At 35.9% G+C, this 20,712-nt stretch overlaps 1 protein-coding gene across 1 annotated transcript in view; it reads left to right on the forward strand.

Annotated features, from left to right (window-relative positions):
• Window positions 1–18,248, forward strand: part of RAB21 (RAB21, member RAS oncogene family) — a 36,864-nt gene extending 18,616 nt beyond the window's left edge. Inside the window, exons 5-7 of the mRNA XM_061124572.1 lie at window positions 3,473–3,527; window positions 4,038–4,126; window positions 6,888–18,248. Of these exons, the coding sequence (XP_060980555.1) occupies window positions 3,473–3,527; window positions 4,038–4,126; window positions 6,888–7,030 (287 nt within the window). The 3' untranslated portion in view covers window positions 7,031–18,248. The remainder of the gene's footprint in view (window positions 1–3,472; window positions 3,528–4,037; window positions 4,127–6,887) is intronic.
• Window positions 18,249–20,712: the final 2,464 nt, after the last annotated feature.

Here is a 20,712-nt window from a genome sequence, read left to right on the forward strand (position 1 = left end):
TAAATGCTGTGAAGGGGTAAGGGGAGGGTGCTGTGATAACACAAAGGGAAACCTAACTAAATTGGGGGGTGGGGTGGGTAAAGAATTTCCTAAGGCAGTCAGGATTGTGATAAGAAGTGTGTTAATTATCATGGGCTTTAAGTCTCTCATAACTGTGTTGATTTTTCATTTGATCATTCACTGTGATGAATATGGCTGATTATAATAACTACTCTCCATTCTATATGTACTATTTACTGGGCCTTTTACATTATATCTTATTTTCACATAAACCTTGGAAAGTTTATTAGCTACATTTGTACAAAGTGAGACTAAGAGGGGTGAAGTAATATGCCCCAAATTGTATAGTTTTGAAATGAGCCAGAAGTTAAGGCGAAATTTATCAGATTTAAAAGTTTCCACTAGGCCGCATTCCATCCTTTATTTTGTCTAAGCAAAATAAAGCCCTCTTTATTGCTATTAGCCATCTCCCCTTAGCAATGGGCCTATCCCTTCCATGTTCTTTATTAAAATAGGTATTTTTAAAGAAGAAAAAGTTTTTAGTGTTCTTAGCAGGATAGCCTTTTCTTCTCCAATGGCTTCAGCCCTCAGAAAGTATACAGTACTCTCAAGTAGGTGCTTATTTTGGTGGTTATTCTTGTTTTCAGGTGTTTAAGCCTATTGGAATGTTCCCAATGTGGCCACAGAGTAGTATTGAAACAGAAGTGAAGTGAAGTGAAGTGGCTTAGTCGTGTCTGACTCTTTGCGACCCCATGGACTGTAGCCTGTCCTCCATCCATGAGATTTTCCAGGCAAGAATACTGTAGTGGGTTGCCATTTCTTTCTCCACGGATCTTCCTGACCCAGGGATCGAACCTGGGTCTCCAGCACTGCAAGCAGACTCTTTATCATCTGAGCTATCAGGGAAATAAGCCTCAAAGCTGCCAGCTTTAGCTCTCTTGCCTTCAAACAAACACAGGAGCTACAAAGGTCTTGAACTTTGGAAAGGTATCAGTCACTGACAGGCAGTTTTGTGACTTAGTCTGTGCTGTTAATCCATCATGAGCACTTACTGTTCAAAGAAATAGTAGTTACTTAGTAGAAGGATTTTTTTGTTTAAAATGTTAATTGTGTTATTAAAATAGTCAGCAATTTTAACAATAACAGATTTGGGGAACCCCTGGTGGCCCAGTGTTTAGGACTTGGCGCTTTCCCTGCTGTGGCCTGGGTTCAGTCTCTGGCTGGATAACCAAGATACTGCAAGCCATGGTGGCGGGCCAAAAAAATCTAAAAGAAAATAACTGGCTTTATTAAAGTTGGCTAAGTTTAAAATGCTATTAAATAGTAAAGCAGTGTCTCGGTTTTTCCAGAATATTCATTTGAGGCAATAAGGTGATTGTCTACTTTGCCTAACCTCATTTTTAAAAAGTAGATGTTAGTAATTCTGGAAGATTTTGAAAAAAAAAAATAGACATTTAAGCTCTATCAAACCAACTCAGAGGGTTTTCGTTAACTTCAACGAGTGTCTCCTTCTATAAGGAGACTGTTTTCCCTTTTTACTGTGGCAGAATCTTGTTCCTGCTTGTTGGAGCCATCTGCCACTAGGTGGTGCTTTTTGCATTCTTCACGGCATAGAACAGTTTACTCTGCTGGCAACTGTTGGATGTATTGGCTATAATATTTAGCAGATGAAAAATTTTATTGACAGAATAATGTGGGAGATCAGAACTGATATGTGTTTTCTTGCTGAGGTAGACTGTTCAAAGAAGGAAGAGTTCAGTACTGAATTTGCTAGGACCTTCTGAGCTTTGAGCCTGTTTTTTTGGGGGGGAGGGGCAAGAATACTGGAGTGGGTTGCCATTCCCTTCTCCAGGAGATCTTCCTGACCCAGGAATTGAACCCAAGTCTCCTGCACTGTAGGCAGATGCTTCCCTGGTGGCTCAGCTGGTAAAAGCGTCTGCCTACAATGCGGGAGACCCGGGTTCAATCCCTGGGTCGGGAAGATCCCCTGGAGAAGGAAATGGCAACCCACTCCAGTACTGTTGCCTGGAAAATCCCGTGGACAGGGAAGCCTGGTGGACTGCAGTCCATGGGGTCACAAAGAGTCATACACAACTGAGCGACTTCACTTTCTTTCACTTTCTGAGCTTTAGCATGTCTGCTTCCCTCTCAGCCTTAGGCTACTGTGTCAAATGTTACTTGAAGCTGCATATAGTTAGGGGCTCAGATTATTGAGGTCTTCTATATGCAAAGCCTCTGGGCTTGTACTTTTCAGTTCTAAGCGTTGCATCTTTCATTGGGAGCTTAGTTCAATGCTTTATCTGAAATTGTCTTCCTGATGCTCTAAAGTTCCAAGAAAAAATGACTTTATTTATAGGATTTCCTTTTTTACCTCTATAGGTCATAATAGAAGAAATGAAAATATTTGTTTAATGTGTCCTTTCTTAGTGTATTTCCCCCTTTCCTGTCCGTTATTTACATTGCCTTTAGCACTCAGTCCAGCCTACTTACCTTCATCTCTAGCCTGTATATAGTAAGGAATCTGCATTTTGAAGTTTCTTCACTTTTATTCTGGTTGCTTTGTAGCATAATTTCAGTTTGGTTTAATTGCTTAAGGAAAGCCAAACTTATTTTCAGTAATTTAAAATCTGCATGGTATATTATCAAGTGTGAAATAGATCGCCAGCCCAGGTTGGATGCATGAGACAAGTGCTCGGGGCTGGTGCACGGGGATGACCCAGGGGGATGGGATGGGGAGGGAGGCGGGAGAGGGGATCAGGATGGGGAACACATGTAACTCCATGGCTGATTCATGTCAGTGTATGGCAAAAACCACTACAATACTGTAAAGTAATTAGCCTCCAAATAATAAAAATAAATGACAAAAAGAAATAAAATCTGCATGGTGTTCATATACTAAGTTCTCTGATGTTTTTAAAACAAACAGTACAGTTTCTTCCCCTGCACTGGTGAAGTACTTCAAAAGCCATACGTTTTAATGCTTTCTTTAATCAGTTCATATCATCCAGAAAACCAAAATATTCTTAGGATCCAAAAGGCTAGCCTAATATATTTTCATGAGCAATAAGATGGCCTTGTTTAATTACTGACCATCTCTAAGTTGATTGGGGACCACTTCCACTTGGATAAGAATCATAGATTTTTCCTTAGGGTTCCCTAGTAAATCCTAATCCCATTTATTCTCTAAATCAAAAAGAATGCTCATCTCTTCAGGAGAGTTCTTTCCTCTCTGAGTCCGCAGCTTTAGGAGGGATATGCGTTGAGCCATTTGAGGGAGTTTGAGGCATTCACCTTGACAGTCATGATCAACCCTCATGTCATAGGAGTTAACCTGATAGTTTCAAGACCCTGAGAAGTCTGGTGGGGATTTGGCATTATTTTTCTAGGGGATTAAAATAGCAATTGTATATTTAGAATTAGCTTAATTTCATGATAAAAATGTTGAACACTGGCATTTACTTTTTCCAATTAGGTAATAAAGTAGACTTGGAGAAGGAGAGACATGTTTCCATCCAAGAAGCAGAATCGTAAGTGTTGTGCTTCTCTTCCTTCCATCAGTCACTCTCTGTAAGAAGTCTTCATCCTTGCATGGTGTTCTTTACCATTTAGTTATTACTCAAACCTTTTAATATAGATTGAGCTATTGGATTCAGTGAAGCGTGTTTACATTGGCAGTTTCTAGACTTTTCATGACATTTAAAGATATTTCACTTTCAATTCTCTTTTTGGTTTCAGTAAAAAGTATAAAAGTGATGCAAAAGAAAACTGCCATGGCCAAATAGTGAGTCACAAAAACTAAAATATTTGGGTTGCAGATTAATTTATAAAAATTTCAAGTCTTACAATATATTCTTATTTAAAAGTTGGTTCTATATATAGAGATACTAAACAGTATATGATCTTAATTTCACTAAACCTGGGTTAATTAGTAATAAGTCACTAAAAGTGCTACTGTTTAAAAAAAAAGTTCAAATAGCAGTTGTGGCAAAAACTTGAAACATTATTTTACATCAATTACTGTTATTTTTCTTTTTAAGGTATGCAGAATCTGTGGGAGCAAAACATTATCACACTTCAGCCAAACAGAACAAAGGAATTGAGGAACTCTTTCTTGACCTTTGTAAAAGTAGGTGTATGGATGTGTGGTGTTTGCTAAATATATATTAAAATAAATGCAATATTATTAAAAATAAAAATGGAAGGGGAATATACAGAATAAAACATTTAAGAGATGTAACAACCTGTTGCAGTGGATGGACCTTATGTGGATCCTAATTTGACAAACTAGTGAAAAAGAACATTTGTGAAACAATTGGGACTATATGAACACTCACTGGATATAGATGATCTTAAGAAATATTGTGAATTTTGTTAGGCATGATTATGGTATTGTGGTTATGCCTAAAAATAATTTTTATTTTTTGAAAGTTTTTACCTTAAAAATCATAATTTATGAATGAAATTTATGTGTCTGGCACATAAATTTGATTTAAAAATATGGTAGCGATGATTGCCAAGTATGGATGAAAGTGTGTGATAGACATATCGATTTTCATTATGTTTTTCTTTTATGTATGTTTGTGCTTTTTCATATTAAAAAAAGAGAAAGGAAAACGTTTATCATATACAACCTGAAAGTCATTTCTCATATCACCAACAGAACACAAACATACTTAGGAAAACTCTAGTCTGTAGAATAATGGGTTGAGATGATACTGTCCTTGAAATTACAAACTCTTTCGAGAACATGATGAAATAATGGTTTTCTCTCTAGAAAAATGTACATATACACAAACTTTGGAGTAAATATAAGTTTTATGTAAACCTGAAGTTCATTTGTAGTTCACCTGGGAGAGTAATTCTCTAAATGTAGTCCCCTCATCAGCAGCATTAGCATCATTTGAGAATGTGCTAATGTGTTAGAAGTGCAGGTTCTTGGGCATTACCCCAAACCTACTGAATTGAAATTCCAGGTGGTGGTTCCCTGAATCTGTGTTTTAATCATCCCTCCTTATGATTCTGATTTATACTAAATTTTGAGAACCACTGCTGCACGTATCAGTCACTAGGAGATCTTGTTAAAATTGTAATTTGATAAAGTGGGTCTTGTGTAGGCCTGAACTTCACTGTTTTCTAACAGACACCCAAGGGTTAATGACACTAGTTCTTAGACCATACTTTGAGTACTGAGGTTCTAGATCAGTGGCTTGTAAATGTTATATATCACATCTTTATATAAAAAGATTGAGTGTTCTCCATATGTTATTTTAAAATTATAGAACATGTACAAGTGCTTATGTATTTTGTATATTGTAAAACATATATTTAAAAAAATAGAAATTTTGAAAGGTTGGGGGAAACTCTTTTCTAATTTCATCTCAGTGAATTGTCCCATATACCTCAATTTGGAAACCATTGTTCAAGATGAGTCTCTGGACCGAAGTTTAGAACCCTTATTCTGTTCTGAAGACTCTCTTTTCTTTGCTCATCTTTTCGGATATGTGTTTTGCAACTATTTACTCCTAGTGTGTGTCTTATATTCTCATTTTTCTTAACTGTCTCTCAGAGAGCAAAAGATCTAAATTTTAATGAGGTCTGATTTATCAGTTTTTCTTTATGAGTCATTTTTTGTGTGTCTTACATGAGAAATCTTTGCTAACTCAAAAGTCATAAAGATTTTCTTCTACAGAGATTTCCTCCTATTTTTTTTCTTTTTTAAAAAAAAATCAGTTAATTTATTTTTGGCCATGCTGGGTCTTCGCTGCTGTATGGGCTTTTCTTCAGTTGCGGAGAGCGGAGGCTACTCTCTGGCTGTGGCCTGCAGGCCTCCCACGGCAGTGGCCCTCCCTGCTGGGAGCGCTGGCTCAGGGCCCGCAGGCTCTGTGGAGCACAGGCTCAGTAGTTGCGCTGCATGGGCTTAGTTGCTCTGAGTCGTGTGGGATCCTCCTGGATCAAGGATTGATCTCCTGCATTGGGATCTACTTCTTTACCAGTGAGCCACCAGGGAAGCCCCTCCTCCTATGTTTTCTTCTAAACATTTTGTTTTACATTTAGGTCTGAAATTAATTTCTTACTAATGTTCACATATGGTGGGAGATACAGATTGAACTTTCATTTTTTATGTGTAAATGTCCAGTTCTAGTACTGTTTCTTAAAAAGATGATTCTGTGTTCATTCAGTAAACTTGGCACATGTGTTAAAAATCAAGTGACCATATGTATGGGAGTCTGTTTCTGGACCTGTTTTGTTGATCTCTGTATTTCTTCTTTCACCAGTATCTCATTGTCATCATTAGAGCAACTTTCTATTGTGTCTTTAAACCAGATAGTGTGAGTCCTCCAGCTTTCTTCTTCCTCCTTCATCCTAATCTCTTTGGTTCTTTCAAATGTTACTTGCTTAAAAGTTTTACATTACTTGAAGAATAATCTTGTACCCTAAATATTGCTTGTACTTGGAACAATTTTACCCTCTTTGACATATTTTGAAGGTGGGAAGAGGGGCCGACAGAGGATGAGATGGTTGGATGGCATCACCAACTCAAGGGACATGAGTTTGAGTAAACTCTGGGAGTTGGTGATGGACAGGGAGGCCTGGCGTGCTGCAGTCCATGGGGTTGCAGAGTCAGACACGACTAGGCGACTGAACTGAATTGAACTGACATATTTCTGAGTATATTTGGAAAATCTTAAGGATGACACTTGTATACAGTCGTTTGTTCAGATCAAAAACTTGTTTTCTCTGGTGATGTCACTGTGGACAAATACTCTTTGCTATTAATTAGTTGCCTCGTTGGTTCAAAATCCGCTCTCATGATGGTAAACTGACATTAGAGAAACACAAGACTCAGATTGTGGTCCTAAATGATGTCTGCTTTCTCCCCCTCTTAGGAATGATAGAGACAGCACAAGTGGATGAGAGGGCAAAAGGCAATGGCTCCAGTCAGCCGGGAGCTGCAAGGCGAGGTGTACAGATTATTGATGATGAACCTCAAGCCCAGAGCGTTGGCGGAGGGTGCTGTTCTTCTGGATAACTGTTCACCCCTAAGAAAGTAAAAAAAAACAAACTGTGGATCATTGCCCTCAACATGAAGACTGCCATATTCCAAGTCACATTATTTTACCGATGGAGTTACAGAATTAACAGTATTTTAAATTACGTTTATAACTGCAGAGACCTTAAGTGCTAAACTTAGTGGAGTTTGTGACCAGAGAATTGGCATTTTCTACAAATGTTAACAAAGCAATTACCAATGGCCTTTTTACATATTTTTTTCTTTAATAAGAAATAATATGCATGTAGAAAAGACCTACTTAAAGGCTTCATTTATATTCTTTTAAATCAAATCTTTATTTAATAACTTATATATGTTGTTGGAATGGTATACATTTTTGCAGTCCTTTGTAATTTGTGGTAGTTTGAACTGTATCCCTTCTAAACAGCAAACTGTCTTTTGTTTTCTTCTTCTGTCTTTTTTTTTTTTTTTTAAATTAGCAGATACCTGAAGTACTATTTTTGCAGGGTTTGCACAGGCCCCTAACTGTCTACTACACTTTGATATACTCTATATACATCCTGTATGCTGAGCTGGTAAAATACAATGTAAATTACATATTAAATATTTTATCTGCTTTTACAAGTGCAAGGTGCAAAAATATATACAATAGTCTCATTGATGACTGTAAAGTGAATTAACATTTGGTGATAATGCCTAAGCTTTTTGACTCTGATATAAAGGTCATAGCTCCCCTTCACTTCTGTCTTAATTTGAAAGTGGTGTGTTTCAAGTTTCTCATATACTTTACTTGAATTATTACTGTTGTCATGTTTTTCGCCTCTAAATCCATCTGATCATTGAACAACAGCATTTGCCTTTGGGTTTTGGGTTGTTTTGTTCTTTTGTGGGGTTTGCAGGGTTTTTTGTGGGGCGGGGATAAAAGAGATGACTTCTGCCGTTTTTGCTTTAGAATGGTTACCTTAGAAGTATTTGAAGAGCATGCTGAGTTTCACTTCTGCGAAGCTTTAGTTTTCTATTAGGCTTTATATGAAATGGATTTACTGGTATGAGAAGAGAGGAAGAAGCCCCAGATAGTAGCCGCTCACCAAGACTTTTACACATCAGCATGTTAGTGGTGGTTTCTGCTCCCGAGGCAGCGCTTCTAGATCCTTCCTAAGTAAATCGTATTTGTTCATTGCTTGCCAGAGAAAAACACAGAAAGTTTTGTTTCATTTTGTAAGCGCTATCCTTCTGAATTTCTTTGAAGGGAAACATTTCATGTAATGCAGTTATAGCAAACACTGGAAAGATTTATTATAAAATTATATTCTTGTATACTTTGTAAATTAGTCTCACTAGGTTTTTTTTCCCTTAAGCATAAGACTAAACCTAAATTTGTTAATTTTAATAGAATCAGGCACAGGAAGAACACAAATTGTGTAAATTAACATAAATTGTTCTTGTTCTAATATATATATTTTTCCATTTCTGTCATGCTTGGAAAACTAGTAAATGTTATGTCTAAGATAAAATGAAATGGTCCCTGGATTTACTTCTTATAAGAAGCAGTAGTTATACAATAAAGTTGTTAGCTTGAACACTTAATATAAAGAAGTTACAGTTACTAAAAAAGTAACTTTCCCAAATAGGTTAAAGTTGAATGAATTGCCATCTTGATGTTATGATATTGCAATTTTAACTTAGTATTAAGTATTCTATAAGTCTGCATTTTTATCCTCTTTAATTATTAATCTCTGTCACACTCAACACATGGCTTCTCTGTTGTGTGTGTTGAGGGAGGGTGGGGTGGAAAGAGTTGCCTGGAAGATAAGCTAAAGTTGTCCTCTTTTATGGGATGATCGTACTCTGTGTAGTTTCTTGGTTTCCTGGAGGGAGGCAGGGGGAATTCTGAGTACAGATAGTGGGACAAATCGTTTTTGCCTTCCTGGTTATTTTGTCCGTAGAGAAAGTCTTGGCTATAGATGTAGTGGGAAATAAGCTCTTCTCCATTGGAGTGAAGTATGTTTTTAAAACTAATTAGAGATGAAATTGAGGTTTATTTTAAAAAGTAAAATCAAAAGTCATGATTGGAGAGTTGGACTCTTCGATTTTCAACTCTATATTAATGATATAAAGTCCAGATAGAAACCTCTTCTCCAGAGTTGCCAGGTAATTGGTGAGGTACAACCACTCTATGTTTCTTTCTTTACTCTTCCTTGGTTTCTGTGTATCTTCCTTAACATCAAGCATTTCATTCTTTTTTTCACCTGTAATTTAAACTAATTCAGTAGCAAAAATAGATAATATGGTATACCTGACCTTGCTCCAAAGCTCAAAAGTTTTAGGTAGGAATAGAGTGAAAGGGTAGTGAAAGAGGACAAATCAGTTGCCATGTATATTCAAAGGAAAGATAAAAAAAAAAAATAAACCAAGGCTAAGAAAGTTTTTCTGATACTTGCTTTAACTCCCTAATACATCTTTTGTGTTCTTGTCCTTATAATTGTGCTACTAGGAAGAAGACACAAATTATCATGTGTATTAAAAGTAGTAGGTAGGTAGAACCAATGTATTTTTCAACTAAGTGTATACTGTTGGTATATATAAATTAAAAGTTGGTTTAAGATAGTCATTAAAAAGGCATCCAGATATTTAAAGTATACAATCATAGTTTCTGTAATGACGATGGGTATTCTGCTTGTTTTGCATTGTGATTATAGAGGAAGATTATTGTTTTTAAAAATACACATTTCACAATTTGGGGGTAAACAGTAATCTGAAAAGAGCATCACATTATCATATGAAATATCTGAATTGCTTTGGTTCTGGGGATATCTCCTGAAAGTAGTCTAATGTTATGGCTGTAACAGCTAAATTAAAATCTTTTTAAAAATATTAGCTTGTATGTTATTAGTAATTACTTTTTATTTGGCATTAAAATAAAAGCAGAATATTTCATTATTAGATTTTTATTAAGAAAAGGAGAAGGAAGGTAGTAAGTAGAATGAAAGTCAGGTAGATAGGAAATTCTACAAACTTACAATTTTTAAAATCATTTTAAAAATTATAGTACTTTTAACAGATAGTTTCTAAATAAGGCAAATTATGCATTGTGCCAAATATTTAGAACATTAAAAATGAGTTGTTATACTGTTTATTTCTTTTAATCCATAATTTGCAATTTTCTGTATTACAGATGCTACCAGGGGTCTAGATCATTGATCTTATATTATCTTCAGATGATATAACTTACATTCTAGAAGGGTTTGATCCATGCCTTTGACTTTTGAAATTTACCTTTTGACTTCTGTTTGCCATTATAGTTTTTTTAAGTAGATACTTTAAAAGTATCTCTATATCTAAAAGAAGATATGTTTTTTAAAGTAGATACCAAAAAAAAGTAGATACAGTGTAACAAAGAGGGAATACTTAATTTGTAACCATTTAAAATGTTGAGATCTTCTGGAAAATGGGGTAGATAGTAATGACCAGCAAGAACCTTACAATAATTTCTAAAGATAAGAGAACCTAAATAGATCCTTAAGTGTTCTTTTCTAAATTATAAATTGCATTACCTAGATTTTAATAACTAAAAGCTGGGATTCATTGAACTTGTACATTTACTTGATTTCATAATAGTCATTGATTCTAGTAAGCTGCTGTTCTATAATTTTTTATCAACTAAAACTAATAATATATTTGGTGGTGTGGGCTAAAATTCATGCTATCCATATGTCTGACTTTGATAGCTTTTCCCTTTTCAAGAAAACTATAATTTTGAGCAAACTTTCCTACATGTAAGTATTTTAGTATTAATCACATGTAATGAAGAAATGTAGAAATACTCTTAAACGTTTGCAATTTTAAGCAGACTGCTTCTAAACAAATGCCACTTTGGCAGATCTTCAGCACTGCTTGGGCTGTCTGGGATTTACATATAATCTCTCTTCTAAGGAAGCTGAGTGTGCTTCTGGGTGTTAACCTTTCTACTGCAGCATCTTTTCTGCAGTAGGTAATGAACATGGCATGGTGCATGGCACACCCAGAAAGAATCTTATTCTTAAAGCATCTTGTCCTCCAAAATAATGCACATATTTCCGAGTGCAGTGGATTAAAGCCAAAGGATGAGCACACCTACTTAAATGATCTTTATTGTCACAATATCAGTTCTGATTTTGGTACTTCCTGGCGACTGAATCATTTCTTCATTATCAAATACTCAAGAAACAGCTTATGTGATTTCCTTAAATTTAAGCTTGTGTGGAGCAATGAGAGAAAGGTGAGGGATAGCAGGGGTAAAGTATGATGATGATGAAAAACAGACAACAGTGGTATTTGGTAAACTATACCTTTAGTGGTGGGTTTCTCTGGTGGTCAGTGGTAAAGAATCCGCCTGCCAATGCAGGAGATGTGGATTTGATTGCTGGGTCAGGAAGATGCCCTTGAGAAGGAAATGGCAACCCACTCCAGTATTCTTGCATGGGAAATGCAATGGACAGAGGAGCCTGCTGCAGTCCATGAGGTCACAAGGAGTCAGACACAACTTAGTGACTAAACAACTCAACAGTCTTTAGTGGTAGCAAGCTATTTTAAGGAAACCATCATATGAAGTACTTTCTAGAAGTATAAAAGTTCCTCATTTTGTATTTAATTACATATGACTATATTCTAGGAAAAAAATTAAAAATACAGATATTGTAGAAGTGCCACTAGGGTACCTCAGAGTGTATACTCTTTAGTCACCTTTTCTTTATGCATTTATATACATATATATTTACCTGTAGAAATATATAATTTTGTGCATTTTTACATATTGTAGTATCTTACTATGCATATGTTTTGCAACTTGCTTTTTTTCCTACCAAAATGTCTAGATTTTACATCAATATATACAGATTTTCATTTTCTTCCAAATCTCTCTGGGTGTGTTTTGCCTTTTTATATAACTTCAGACTCTCCATAAAACCTCCAGAAACTTCCCTGGCAGTCTGATGATTAGGATTCCTCGCTCTCAATCGCAGGGAGCACATGTTAGGTCACTGGTGTAGTCGGGGAACTGGGATCCCACATGCCACATGGCCTAAAAACAAACAAAAAAAACTTCCCCAGAGGAGTCTGGCCAATTAGGTGGATTTCATTAGAATCATAGAATTTAAATGCAACGCAGGATTTGACTTAGAATCTGGGTCTCTTTTAAGCATGTGAATCAAGAAATTAGACATCTGCCTACAGTTCATTTGAAGTATTTTACTTTTGGCCTACTGTTGACTAATATATAAAATTCAGGAGTTTAGCAGATTTTTCTTTATTCGGAATAAGTTTTTATTTGAGGAAAGAAGGGAAAAGGGGAAGGTATAGTTGATAGGAAAAAGAGGACAAATAAAATGAGTATTTATACAGCTTTGAGCATTACATAACACAAGACTTCGTGCTACCAAAAATTGAAAACTTGGTTAATTTGTGTCATTAATACAGAATGAAAAATGAAAATCTTTCTTCAGGTCTCCACCTCCCCCACCATCCCTCTTTAGCGGTAACTATTGTTAACAACTTGGTATGTGTCTGTATCTAATATATAAATGTTTTAGTTTATCTTTGGTCTTTATAAATATTCAGTTCCCTGAAAGCAATTTCATGTTGAGTTGTAAAGTCGTGTCTGACTCTGTGATGCCATAAACTGCAGTACATCAGGCTTCCCTGCCCTTTGCTGTCTCCCAGAGTGGGCTGAAACTCCTGTCCATTGACTTAGTGATGCCATCCAACCATCTCATTCTCTTGTCACCCCCTTCTCCTACAGTCCATGGGGTCCCAAAGATTTAGACACGACTGAAAGTGTTAGTCGCTGAGTTGAAAGCAATTTCTACCCTATGTCAAATTCTGCCCTCAATCAATTGACCAACTTTCCAAGAACAAATCGGAATCATACCTTTTAAAAGAAAGTTAAATCAGTGATGACAGTTCCTGAACTAGAAGTTAAGTACCTGACTTTTAAGATGTTGTACATTTTGTAAATTAAGCTTAAGAGGTAACTAGTATTCTGGGGAAGTCCATAAAATTATTGGTTTTGCCCCCTTTGGAAATAGGGCTAGGAAAAAGGGGTGAGGAAGTCCAAAGTCCTTGATAAGAGTGTAATTTTTGGCATATTTTCCTGCTTGAAAAGTATTGTAATGTCCCCAACAATTACTTTATGAGTACTTCTCTGCACTGTCAAGGTTATAGCTAAGCATGTGTGCTGAGACATAAATGTGTGTGCTCCAGAACAACAGATTTATTCATATTTGACTTCTAATGAAAACAATTCAGACAGCAAGTTAAGCACAAGTTTACATGATTTTGTTGTTTCCATATGGTATTTTTAAAAATTTAAAATATGTTCTCTGTTCATCATGACTCAATTTCATTCATTCATTGAGTGCCCAGAGCGCACACAAGGGAACCAGACTTTATAGTTAGAGCTTGGAGATGGGGAGAACTGATTACCATTGCCCATAGTCTAGGATATAAATGGTTTATTTGTGGGTATGAGGTCAACCAAGCACATGTTCACATTCTGTTTGATCACATAGATAGGTACTGGTCAAACTTGTGAGGTGCAGTAATTAGAATGACAGTAGTTGGAGATGATAAGTGAATTTGCGGTAAAGCTGAACAGAATTTTGGGTCTTGGCAAACAGTACATTTTGTAGCCAGATTAAAACAGAATAACAAGTTTTCTAGTCTTAAGTGGCAATTAAGTCCTCAAGTCCTTATTACTTTTCCAAATTTTGTGGTAGCACTGAAGAAACATGTCTTTTGCTTGTTACACAGCTTTTTTCTTTAATCTTAAAAATGTATTTAAAAAAGCAATTGTTTCTTTGCCTTTGACGGCTGTTCCCTTGCTATCAGATAGTAATCCAGGACACAGTCCATTCCTGAGTGCTAGTAAACCCTTCTGGGGAGTGTAATGTGATGTGACGTGTATTTTTTCTGGCTGCGTTGGGTCTTCACTGCTGCGCGTGGTACTCTAGCTGTGCACAGGCCGCTCGTTGCAGTGGCTTCTCTCGGTGTGGAGCACGGGCTCTGGAGGCGTGGACTTCAGCAGTTGTGGCTCAGTAGCTGTGGCACCCAGGCTTAGTTGTTCTGTGGCATGTGGGATCTTCCCGGGCCAGGGATCAAGCCTGTGTCCCCTACAGTGGCCGGCAGATTCTTAACCACCAGACCACCAGGGAGCTCTATAACGTCTATTTCTAAAGGCACGTTCCAGTTGAGGAGTATGGGTTGCCTTTTTCCTTCCTGAAATTGAAGATACAGGCCAGAAAGACACCTTAATGAATACCAGGATTTCCTAATACTCTTTCCAGTGCCTTTTAAGAATATTTTTGATATTGCAGTGTATTATTAAAGTTATCTATGTCTCTTCTTGGTCCTCTTGGGGAGAAAACAAAGTCAAATCATTGATTTTTGTTTTTAAGAAAAGCTATTCCATGAACCAGTTATCAAGAAGTAACTTCTTCTCATCTGCATTAATTCACAAAACATGAATACTTTTAATAATCTAGTGATAGCTCTTCAAAATGTAAGAAGCCTGTAAAGGAAAAACTATCATAAGAACAAGAGGCTTTGAGACTTCTGGCTGTCTCCTGGGTAACGAAGTTATTCCTCTTATCCAAATACTATGCAATATAAGTGCCTCGCTCCCCATTTTGAGTCCCATGTTGGTATTATGAAACCTGAAAATGCACTTTAGCTGAAGAAGTGGCATTTAGTAGTTCCTCCCCGTCAAAGGTCTTACGGTCAACAGCAGTGGACCAAGAAATCTATTTATTAAGGACATAATCCAGGATGAACTTTGTTGAAGATTGCCAGGTGTAGCGTTGTTCGTTTACTGAGAACTTAGCTTTAGTGTGTTGCCTTGAGGTTGCCATGTGACAGTCTAGTTCCTCAGCATTTGACTCACTGCTTTGCTGGAACTACAGCTGTGCCTCTTGCAATAAAAAATTCAAGAATTATTAACTGGATATAGAATTATTTACAAAATAATCACCATACATGAGCAGTTCTCATCTATGAAAGGCTTAACAAAATATTCTAATACATGGGGGCGGGAAGGGGGAATTATCTTAAATGCAGAACTAAAAGCTAAAGTTCCAGAGTTGTGTTGATCGAGAGCTTCATTCAATCTGGTAAGTAAGTGACTTGTCTTTTCCTGTGAACAGTGAATCTAGGAATATAGGTGAGTTTAATTAGAGAAATAAAATTTGGCAAGATTTGTGATTCAGAACATTAAAAGGCAAAAATGCAAAAATAGCTACTTAAAAACATACCATCAAAGAATTGGAATATTTGTGGCAGTGCTAAAAAAGGAAGTGAAGGAGCTCTAAGCTCTGCTTTTTTTCTTTTTAAAGGGAAAAAAGCTTGCATTTAATAATAATAGAGACATTTGAGTATGTCCCTCGCCTAATAATAACTTCTACTAACAGTATTTAAAGTCAGTTTTAATATTATTAGGGAAGACTGAGATAAGTTCTGTGACCTTTAGTTACTAAGATTAACTAATACCTTAGTCAGCTCTTCCCTGCCCCCCAGTTACAGTCTTTCTCCATGATAACTAAATTTCAGAGAAGCTTCCAGCCACTTGGCATTTCTGCCATGAATTCTCAATTTTTCATATGCCACAAGTTCTGCTAATGCTGTCCTTGAATTTCCTGACCATCTTTGCTCTCTCTTTTTTTTTTTTTTTGGTGGTGATGGCAGGATCTTTCTGAAGCTGATTATGACACTGCCTGTTATCTTTTGGAAACACTTGAACTAGAGAACTTTAACCATGTCTCACCATTTTTGCCCTAATATTAAAAACTGGGTGGAAGTTAGTATCCTCAAATTCTTAATTTCTAATAGAAAAAGATTTTTTTTAATGTTTCTAACTTCTTCAGTATTTCAAGGTGATTTAACTGCTGTTGTTTCCTGGTTACTTTGCAGTTAAAAATGCACATGCCAGTTACTTATAATTAATTCAGTACATTTTAATGGGATATTCAAAGCAGATCACTACACTTACTATATTAACTGAATTTTTATGCTATTTTAATGTACACACCAAGAAATACCAAAAGAAAAGTTTCCATGTACCTGATAGCCGCTCCCCCCGCCCCCCGCCCCCAACTGAGAATTAAACAGTGAATGAACAGGAAAAGAGGTAGAAGGTAAAATAAATTTGAGTCATAACCTCAGGTTGTCATTTACACTGATGAGCCTTGTAGATGGACATTTATCTACAGGCATACCTTGTTTTAGTGAGCTTTTGCTTTATTGCACAAAGTTTTTTGTTTTTTTCACAAATTGGAGGTTCCCGGAGACCCTGTGTTGAAGTCTATCAGCATGATTTTTCTAAGAGCATTTGCTTACTTTGTGTCTGTTTCACATTTTGGTAATTCATATTTCAAGCTTTTTCAATATTATTATATTTGTTACAATGATTTGAGATCAGTGATCTTTGTAACTATTGGCAATTTTTGGTGTATTTTAAAATTGTTATGTACTTTTTTTTTAGACATAATGCTATTGCTCACTTAATAGACTACAGTATGGAGTAAAAAGTTTTATATGCACTGGGAAATCAAAAATGACTCGCTTTATTGCTATATTTGCTTTATTTTGATGGTCTGGAGTGGGACCTGCAATATCTCTGAGGTATGCCTGTATTTATCTAAATAGAAATAATGAAAACTAATTGCACTTATATTATTTGAATGTTGTGGTCAGGATTCATATCTTGGTCTTATGAACTCATTGGTTAGATTTCCAATTCTCAGTTGCCTGCTTTTAATGGTCTTTGATAGTAATCTTAGAATACTAGCACATTTGAAAATTTATGCCTCAGTTTTTAGGAGTTGGGAGTGTGAAATATATACAGTCAATATAAGATCTAAGGGATATTTGTCCACTGTAAAATACAAGGAAGAATCAATTACTGAAGAAGTGAAAGAACTCATCATGAGGAAGAGCCTTAGAGTTAAGCTGAGGGATAGTATCTTAAGACCCTGTGAGGAAAATCTACAAATATTTGTTCATTTTGGCTGGGCAGTGTTTTTTTTTGTTTGTTTCTTTTAAAGTTTATTTATTGAAGTATAGTTGATTTACAATGTGGTGTTAGTTTCAGGTGTATAGTGAAGTGATTCAGTTATATATATACGCGTATTTATTCTTAATTTTATATTTCTTTCCTGGATGTGTATTTTTATCTATAGGTATGAAAACAGGCATTTGAGCTACTTAAAATATTAAACATATGGAAATTGCTTTGTGTATTTTTTGGTTGGGCAGTTTTCAGACCTGCTTTCTGGGGAGTTGGGGAGGTCACTAGTACCTAGTGGTTGGGATTCTGGGCTTTCACTGCTGTGCCCAGGTTCAGTCCCTGGTGGAGGACCTGAGATCCCACAAGTCATGTGGCATGCCCTCCCACCCCTGCCCCAGAAAAGCTGCCTTTTGTTTATACTTTGTGGAATTTTCATCTTATTTCACTGTATCACACAATTATTGCTACTTTACTTCACCTAATGAAAATTTTAATTGGGAAGTTAGAATTTTTAACCACATTTGCAAATGATCTGGGGAAGGAACATTTGCTTTATCATGTGAAATTCTGATTTTGTGTGGTATTTTAAAGAAGGACACATGACTGATTTCTTCTCCTGATATCCAGGTAACTGGTGTACTTTGGAAATATTTTAATAAGATCTCTATAAGAAGACTGATTTTCTTGTATATGGAATTTAATCTTCTGTTTTGTGCATGTAAACATCTTTGGTTTAGATCTATGTGATGTTAAGCTTTAATGGCCATTCCCCCCATCATGTTATATCTAGTGTGTATAGTTGTTACATGAAATCATACATACCTTTAGGAAAACTGTTATGGACAATGAATGAATATTATCAAGGATGTTTAAGCAAAATGGAGACTAAAATTTTTACTTTTTGCCTGCAATTTCATATGTAAATCCAAGACAAAATCTTATAAGCTGAAAGGCCTACTCTATTGCAAAATATATATGTGACACTTTACTTAAAAAGTTATTGTTAGTAGGAGAAAGGAATTAGATGCTATGAATGGGTAGAACTGATAAATTTCTTTTTAGAAGGAAATCAGTTTTGGTTTCATTTGTGAATGAGACCTGGAAAAAGAGATATGAGTGAATCATCACTGAGACAGGTTGAGAATTTAGCAGGCACTTCCTGTTTTTGTTTTCATAATAAAGAGTCAGCCATAAACCGTTCTATGCAGAGGATTTTACTGGTGCTCTGAAAAGTGTACAAAATGCACTACTATAATTCATGTCCTCAAGGAACTTAAAAATCTAGGGGAAAATCATGTAACATGTGAGGGCATTCAGAGACATTAAAAATGGAGGAGGAGGTAAATTTATAGAAGATAGTAAAAGGCTTCAGAGAGTCAACTGAAAGGCACATCCTAAAACTAATGAAGTCACTGGGTATAAAATTAGTCACAGAAATTAAAGGCTTTCATTTAAACAAATAACAGGCTGTTCAAAGATATAATTGAAGAAAAGTCCCCTTTTAAATGCCTAGGAATAAACAGTATGCAAGACTACAAAAAGAAAACCATGTTTTTTCTGAAAAGAAAGTTCAAGTACTTGAAAAGGCATATCGTATTCTTGGATAGGAAGACTTAACATACATGCCAGTCATTTGTAAATTATTCTATAAACTTAATGCAACCACAAGAAAACTGTCAGGATTTCCTAAAACTAGAAAGCTGATTCCAGACTTCCCACGAAAAAGAAGCAAGAATAGCCGAGAAGACTCTGAGAAAGCAACAAAGGCAGACTAGTCTTACAAAATTTTAAACTAGAGAGCACTAATAATTAGAAGGATTTGGTACTGGCATATGACTGGTCAGATCTTTAGAGCAGAATAGAAGGGTAAAAAATAGACCCAGATAGGGTAATTTAGCACAAGGCAAAGATGACATTTCATTTCAGTGGGGGAGAATATCGTTTAACTTATTAAAGATACTAGGACATCTGATAGCTATTTGGGGGATAAATAGTTAGATTCATATCTCATATTATACCAAAATAAAACCCAGCTTTAAATGTAAAACTGAAATGTTTTAAGTACCTGAAGAAATCATGGGGAAAATTTTTAAACATTTTAGTGTGGTGAAGGCTTTTCTAAATTTGATATAAAATCCAGAAACAACAAAGATAGATTTTCACTATAAATTTATAACTGATAAATCATACACTATATAAAAAAATTCTTCATGGCAGAACCCACTGTAAAGAAAAATGACAGGTGTAGAGAAAATATCTGCAAATCATGTCATGCTTTGCTTAATATATAAAGAACTCCTAGAATTCAATAAGAAAGCATTCAACAGTCCAAAAGAAAAAAGGTCCAAACTGTAAACAGAGTTTTCACAGAATAGGATATGAACAACTTAAACTGAAAAAAAAAATTCAGCTTCACTATTAAGAGAAATACAAAGTAAAACTATATCAAGAAACTATTTTTTAACCTATTTGAACAAGTAAGGCTTTTTAATGTTTCTAAAACACGCTTGTATCCTAGATATCATTGGTTAGAATTGAGGAACAATTATTTTTGCTGGTAGAGGTATAAACTAAAACAACCACTGAGGATGATGTGCTGTGCCTTATGGATATACTCAACTCAACAACCAGTTTGCCTGCCTAATCAGAGAAGTTGAGAGAGAAATACATTTCCCAGATTCTTTGTGTGTGTGTAGCTAGGGTTCTGGAAGCTAATTAGGTTTTCTCAATTAAATGTTCTCTGCATGATTTGAAAAGAGAAATGAGGCAAAGGCCATCTTCTGGAGGTCTTTGAATGTTGCAAATTTATGTATGATCGCAGAGATAGTAGCTCCCCTGGTGAATTTGTTTTGTATCAAGCTGGGATTAATCCTGGGAAACTCAACCTAGATTCCCCAACCTTGCTCCTTCAGCCCTTCCACTGAATTTGTAAGCACCAAATTCCCTATAACAAGTGCCTTCCTGTTTTAAGTATCTAGAATGGTTTCTGTTTGCTGCATGGAAAACTGACTGATCAATTTGAGAGTAGCAATCAGAATTGTAAGGGCATTTCTTTTTGACCTAGTCTAGGAATATATCCTATAGATATGCTTGTATATGAAGGAAATGAGTTTGTACAAGATTTTCCAATGCGTTATTTATAAATCTTCATCAATAGGGGAATTGTAAAATCAATTATAGTTCTTATATATAATATAATTCTGGGTAGCTAGCTAGAAAAAAGAATTAGAAAGCTTTGTGTGTTTAAAAGAAACAATCAACAGGGCATCAGTTCAGTTCAGTCGCTCAGTCATGTCTGACTCTTTGTGACTCCATGGACTGCAGGACGCCAGGCCTCCCTGTCCATCACCAACTCACGGAGTTTACTCAAACTCATGTCCATTGAGTTGGTGATTGCATCCAACCATCTCATGCTCTGCCATCCCTTTCTCCTCCTGCCTTCAGTCTTTCCCAGCATCAGGGTCTTTTCAAATGAGTCAGTTCTTCACATCAGGTGGCCAAAGTATTGGAGTTTCAGCTTCAGCATCAGTCCTTCCAATGAATATTCAGGACTGATTTCCTTTAGGATGGACTGGTTGGATCTCAAGAGTCTTCTCCAACACCACAGCTCAAAAGCATCAATTCTTTGGTGTTCAGCTTTCTTTATAGTCCAACTCTCACATCCATA

Source organism: Dama dama, chromosome 3 (assembly GCF_033118175.1).
Source record: "Dama dama isolate Ldn47 chromosome 3, ASM3311817v1, whole genome shotgun sequence".
NCBI classification, from domain to species: Eukaryota; Metazoa; Chordata; class Mammalia; order Artiodactyla; family Cervidae; genus Dama; species Dama dama.